General features: G+C 41.0%; 1 protein-coding gene across 5 annotated transcripts in view; it reads right to left on the minus strand.

The window, feature by feature from the left end:
• Positions 1-4,508, minus strand: part of LOC132378234 (zinc finger protein 385D-like) — a 452,746-nt gene extending 448,238 nt beyond the window's left edge. The window contains exons 1-2 of one of the 5 annotated variants that reach the window (XM_059944962.1): positions 3,898-4,503; positions 2,985-3,048 (exon numbers count right to left, since the gene is read on the minus strand). In XM_059944962.1, the coding sequence (XP_059800945.1) occupies positions 2,985-3,000 (16 nt within the window). In that variant the 5' untranslated portion in view covers positions 3,001-3,048; positions 3,898-4,503. Of the gene's footprint in view, positions 1-2,984; positions 3,049-3,897 lie in introns of all 5 variants that reach the window. The other 4 variants (XM_059944963.1, XM_059944966.1, XM_059944961.1 and 1 more) reach the window with 4 other exon arrangements.
• Positions 4,509-6,000: the final 1,492 nt, after the last annotated feature.

The raw sequence follows: 6,000 nt of genomic DNA on the forward strand, positions 1-6,000 counted from the left end.
CAAGATGACATTTGGTATCTCAGAATACACCTTCTCTTAAAATATCTTGCATTATAGCGTAATCTTTCAAATAGCATACCAAAAATTGCTTTCTGGAAGATCACGGTAATGGTCCCTCTCTCAAACTGGAAGTACACTGAGTGGTCACGTTACTGTGCACCTTCTACTCCTCATCCTCTGCTGCTGTAGCCCGTACACTTCAAAGTTCAATGTGTTGTGATTCTCATCTACACACCACTGTTGTGACATGTTATTTGAGTTACTGTCAGCTTGAACCAGGCTGGCCATTCTCCTCTGACCTCTCTCATTAACAAGGCATTTTCACCCACAGAACTCCTCTTTACTGAATGTTTCTTATTCATACCATTCTTCGTAACTTTAGAGACTGCTGTGCAAGTAATTCCCAGGAGGTCAACAGTTTCTGAGATACTCAAACCACCCCGTCTGGCACCAACGATCATTCCACGGTCAAAGTCCTACAGATCACATTTCTTCCCCAATTCTGATGTTTGGTGTGAACAACAACTGAACCTCTTGACCACAGTCTGCATGCTTTTATATATGGGGCTGCTGCCATGTGATTGGCTGATTAGATATTTGCATTAACGAGCAGGTGTACAGGTGAGCCTAATAAAGTGAGCACTCAGTGTAGAACAGTACGGCCATGATGTTCTGCTGAATAACAGTATATAAACCTCCATAGAACATTACAGCACAGAAACAGGCCTTTTGGCCCTTCTTGGCTGTGCCAAACCATTTTTCTGCCTAATCTCACTGACCTGCACCTGGCCCATATCGCTCCATACCCCTCTCATCCATGTACCTGTCCAAGTTTTTCTTAAATGTTAAAAGTGAGCCCGCATTTACCACTTCATCTGGCAGCTCATTCCACACTCCCACCACTCTCTGTGTGAAGAAGACCCCCCTAATGTTCCTTTTAAACCTTTCCCCCTTCACCCTTAACCCATGTCCTCTGTTTTTTTCTCTCCCCTAGCCTCAGTGGAAAAAGCCTGCTTGCATTCACTCTATCTATACCCATCATAACTTTATACACTTCTATCAAATCTCCCCTCATTCTTCTATGCTCCAGGGAATGAAGTCCTAACCTATTCAACCTTTCTCTGAAACTCAGTTTCTCAAGCCCCGGCAACATCCTTGTAAACCTTCTCTGCACTCTTTCAACCTTATTACTATCCTTCCTGTAATTAGGTGACCAAAACTGCACACAATACTCCAAATTTGGTCTCATCAATGTCTTATACAATCTCACCATAACATTCCAACTGTTACACTCAATACTTTGATTTATAAAGGCCAATGTACCAAAAGCTCTCTTTACTACCCTATCTACTTGTGACGCCACTTTTGGGGATCCCTCTGTTCTACTGCAGTCCTCAGTGCCCTACCATTTACCTTGTACGTTCTACCTTGGTTTGACCTTCCAAAGTGCAATACCTCACACCTCCTTCATGATCAATCTAACCCTTTCCTCGTACCCAGCCCATAACCCTCCATTTCCCATATATGCTGCTAAAATGAAGCAATGATCCATGTCATTTTATTCACGTAACTCCTAACCATTTCTCCCAGCTCTCCGTTTTGAACAGATTTCAAAACCACGATCCTCCAAATCACTTTGTGTCACTCAAAATTCTGCAACTTAATCCTTTCTTATTTCTTATCAAAGGGTGATTGTGGACGGGCTGGCATTTGAACTGGCCTAATATCTACACTATTCTTACACAGCTGTGAGTCTAATCAGCCCCGAGCCTTCACCCATATGCCTGCCCAATAAATCAAATTGAGGTCTACAAGTGGCAAGCGGGCAAGCTATCCAGAAGGCATTTCGGCATCTGACCTCCAGCTGGATTCTGACTTACTTGCTGGTGTGGAAGTCAGGAACGAGCTGACCCCGCTCACTGCAAATAACTAATAGTTCTCTGCCAAGTAACACAGTCTGGGCTGAGATGTTTATTTTAATAAATAACTCATCTATGAATTCTGACTTGCAAGTTGGTGTGGAAGTCAGGAATGAGCTGACCCCACTGACTGCAAATAGCTGATAGTTTCTGTAGAGTAACACGGTCTGGCCCAAGGTGTTTTATTTTAATAAATAACTCATCCATGAATTGTCACCATCCGTGTATGAGAGGGCAAAGGTTATTTTACAAGCAGCAATAGACAATACAAAGATTGAAGTCACAGGCTAATGTCTGGAAACTGCCCCGTACACTAAATTCTGGCAGTTAGCACACTGAATGTATAAAGAACTGTTAAAATCAGGATCAGTGACAACGTAAGTAATAGTAAATAGAACATAGAACAGTACAGCACAGTACAGGCCCTTGTGCCGACCTTTCAACCTATTCTAACATCAATCTAACCCTCCCCTCTAATTTTTCCATCATCCATGTGCCTACCTCATAGTCTCTTAAATGTCCTTAATGTATCTACCTCTATCACCACCCCAGGCAGGGTGTTCCACACACCCACCACTCTGACACTCCCCTGTACTTCGCCCCAACTATTCCCTTCATATTAGCGCAACATGAGGAGTCGTTATTAAATAAAGAATACAATTGTCAAAGAAAAATACAATTTCTTAATGATAAAAAACACTTGAAAATAAAATACTTTTAAATACTGTTAAAAATGTCTCCAATTATTGACAAATTAGGCCAGCAACCCAGAGCTTTGAAATCAATAGCAATGGCTCTCTAAGTAAATTTATACTAAACCCCTACAAGAGGTCATTTGGACAATGGCATTAAATAACAAAGCAGTCCACCAGTTATCAGCTTAATCGTTACTCTTTTTCATTAGAAGGGAAATAGAATCTGGTGAAGAAATTCAATGAGGCAAAGTTTAAAATCCCTACATTGTATTTATTTTACTAAATTCCTCATTTTTAAAGTGGAGCTATCTTCATAACAAAACTCTTAATGAACATATTTTTCAGTTGAGAATGAGAGAGAAGCAGGAACCTGTCACTTTTCCCATCGAATTTCCATTTGCAGTCAACACGTTGGTGTGATTCAGACCTTCCAGCTGCAAGGTTATGAAGGATGGAAATGATTTCTCAAATGCTCTTTGTGCACATGTCCTTTCAAAAATATTATTTAAAATTTTCACAAAAGCATCCTGAAGTGCAAATTAAAGAATCAAAGTTGAATTCTATTTTAATTAATTCTGACCTTAAACATTCTGAATACTTGCAGGGCAATTAAGAGTTAAACGGCTGAAACTGTTCGAATTAATACTGTTTCATAGGCAGAGCATCGCGACCGCACACATTTGTATTGTGCGGTAGCTCTGATAAATGCAAACAATTCACAGCACACAAGACATTTGGTGTCCTGTTATGCAAGCAATAAAATTCCATCACATAGAAATAAGAAAACATCTTAAGTATGTTTTTTTTTATTGTGACTTTCGCAAATGTTCTACAAGAGTTGAACATGGTGCTGAATACAGTACTTTCAGCTCTCCTCTCAGATGGTTAATGGCATATGAAATACTACAAACATGTCTTAAGGAACTGTGCTTTTCAGGGGCTGTTTGAGAGAAAGAAAGACTCTGATGTGATATTGACGGTTGGTTTTAACAAATCTGATTATTTTTTAATCTCCTCCACCCTATCCCCTTTAGAAATGACTGGGAATCCCAATAAAACTGCCCTGGTACATACAGTACAGAAATCTATTCACCATCATTACATATTCCTTTTAATCGAGCCCAACAGTGGTTCCTGCTAAAATGCAGGCATTGTAAATATTCTGACAACATATATCAATAGCTTTCCTCAATCATGTATGGTTTCACTGAATTAACACAAACTCCAAATCTTATTAAAAGATTACAATTTTTTTCAAATCCAAAAAGCAAGTTAACACTTACCAATATACATGATGGCCTTCATGAAACATAGTTTTCAAATCCTACAGTTTTAAATCTTTCCAGTATCTCAGGCAGAACCCGTCATGTGAAATGCCAGAGTTTAATTTTCCATCATCCTTTTGACAGTTCAGATTCAGCATATTGCCTGCATGCCCGGCAAATTCCTTGTGTGATTAGTGCCTAGTCTGTTAGCAGAGAGCACTGCTCATACACTACTTTGTGAAATCTGACTCCACCTTCTGATGTTCTTGATGTCCCTCTGACATCAGTGCTGAGGGCGGCCCGCAGGTTCCTTCGCACCGATTAGCCTGTCCTGTGAAGCTTGAAGCTTCCTTCCTGATCAAATTGGAACTAAGCAGCTAATATTTTCCTCCACATCGGTCATTTTCCCTTCACTTTTTATTCACCTAACGAAACATCAGAAAATTGTACAATCAGTCTCAAACATTAAGAAGTGACATGGGTGGGCAATAATGCCCCCTAGACATAGCAGAGACAAACTGCTGTAGTTACCAAGCTCGCACCATCATACTAGTGAACTGTAGCTTTTCTGTGAGTTTGTGATCAAAGCAGCAGCGTATGCACTGGTGCAGCACCACTCTGTCATGCCGCAGCGGGGGTGGGGGGGAGTTCACCGCTGCAGTTTCATGTGTCAACTGCGGAGACTGGATTGGACATCAGGACACAGGGAACTGTGGAAGAGGGAAGGGACTTACAGAGCCCGGGATTCAGAAAGTGAGCCAATAACACTGTTCTTATCTGCCTCCTAGTGGTCAGTTCAAGAATTACTGAAGACCTCCTCCAGATCCATTCTCTTCCCGCTCTTCACCTCTTCCACCTATTCCATCCCAGCTTCCCACTTCATCCCCCCCTCCGCCACCCACCTACCTTCCCCCTCTCCTGGCCTCAAGGTTCAAAGTAAATTTTATTATCAAACCACATATATGTCACTATATACAACCCAGTTTTATTTTCTTGTGGGCATACTCAAAAATCTATAGAATCTATTATGACTATAACAGAATCAATGAAAGACTGCCCAACTAGGGCATTCGACCAGAGTGCAGGCAACAGACAATGCAAATGCAACTAAATAAGCAATAAAGATCGAGAACACGAGGTGAAGAGTCCTTGAAAGTGAGTCCATGCATTTTGAAACATTTCAGTCACAGACATAAGCGTAAAGTGCCTATCACCTGCTAACTTGTACTCCTCCCCCTTGCCCCAATTTCTTATTCCGGCTTCTTCCTCCCTCCTTTCCATTCCCAAATGAAGGTCTCAGCCTGAAACGTCAGCTGTTTGTTCCTCGCCTGACCTGCTGAGTTCCTCCAGCACTTTGTGTGTGTTGCTCTGGGCACTGCAGAATCGTTCTGTGTTTGTGTTGCTGAAGACCAGCAAGGGGATTAAAAGAAACAGCTCCAGAGATCAGACTAAGATAAAATAGTTTAATTATTATTAAACCTTATATGAATACCTATGAATACAGCCAAATGATTCAGCTAAAATAGATTATATAAAATAGTTAATAGATAATTGAAAATAGACTAAATTAACTTTATTTGACACATTACAGTGAAATTTGATGTAGAAGCTACAGCAACTGTTAAAATACACTTGGACAGATACATGGATGGGAAAGGTTTATGGGCCACATGTTGGTAAATGGGATTAGATGGGATAGGGCATCCCGGTTGGCATAGACCAGATGGGCTGAATGGCCTGTTTCTGTGCTGGATGACTCTATAAGCCGATCTTTATTAAGTGCCGAATTCAATGTGGTTTATGATTACAGATTAAAAGATTAGCTTTTTTTGTCACACGTGCATGAAAACATTTAAATAAACAGTGAAATGCTTCCTTTCTGTCAACAACCAACACCGTCAGAGGATGTGCTGGAGGCAACCCACAAGTTAGCCATGCTTCTGATGCCAACATTGTGTGCCCAAAACTCATTAACCCTTCATAGTCGTACATCTCTGGAATGTGGGAGGAAACCCACACGGTCACGTTGATTACGTGTAAACTCCTTATAGACAGCGTTGGGAATTGAATCCAGGTTGCTGATTCAGACAGAACAAACACGCTCAGTAATCTTACTTCAGA

This window comes from Hypanus sabinus, chromosome 20, assembly GCF_030144855.1.
Source record: "Hypanus sabinus isolate sHypSab1 chromosome 20, sHypSab1.hap1, whole genome shotgun sequence".
NCBI lineage: Eukaryota > Metazoa > Chordata > Chondrichthyes > Myliobatiformes > Dasyatidae > Hypanus > Hypanus sabinus.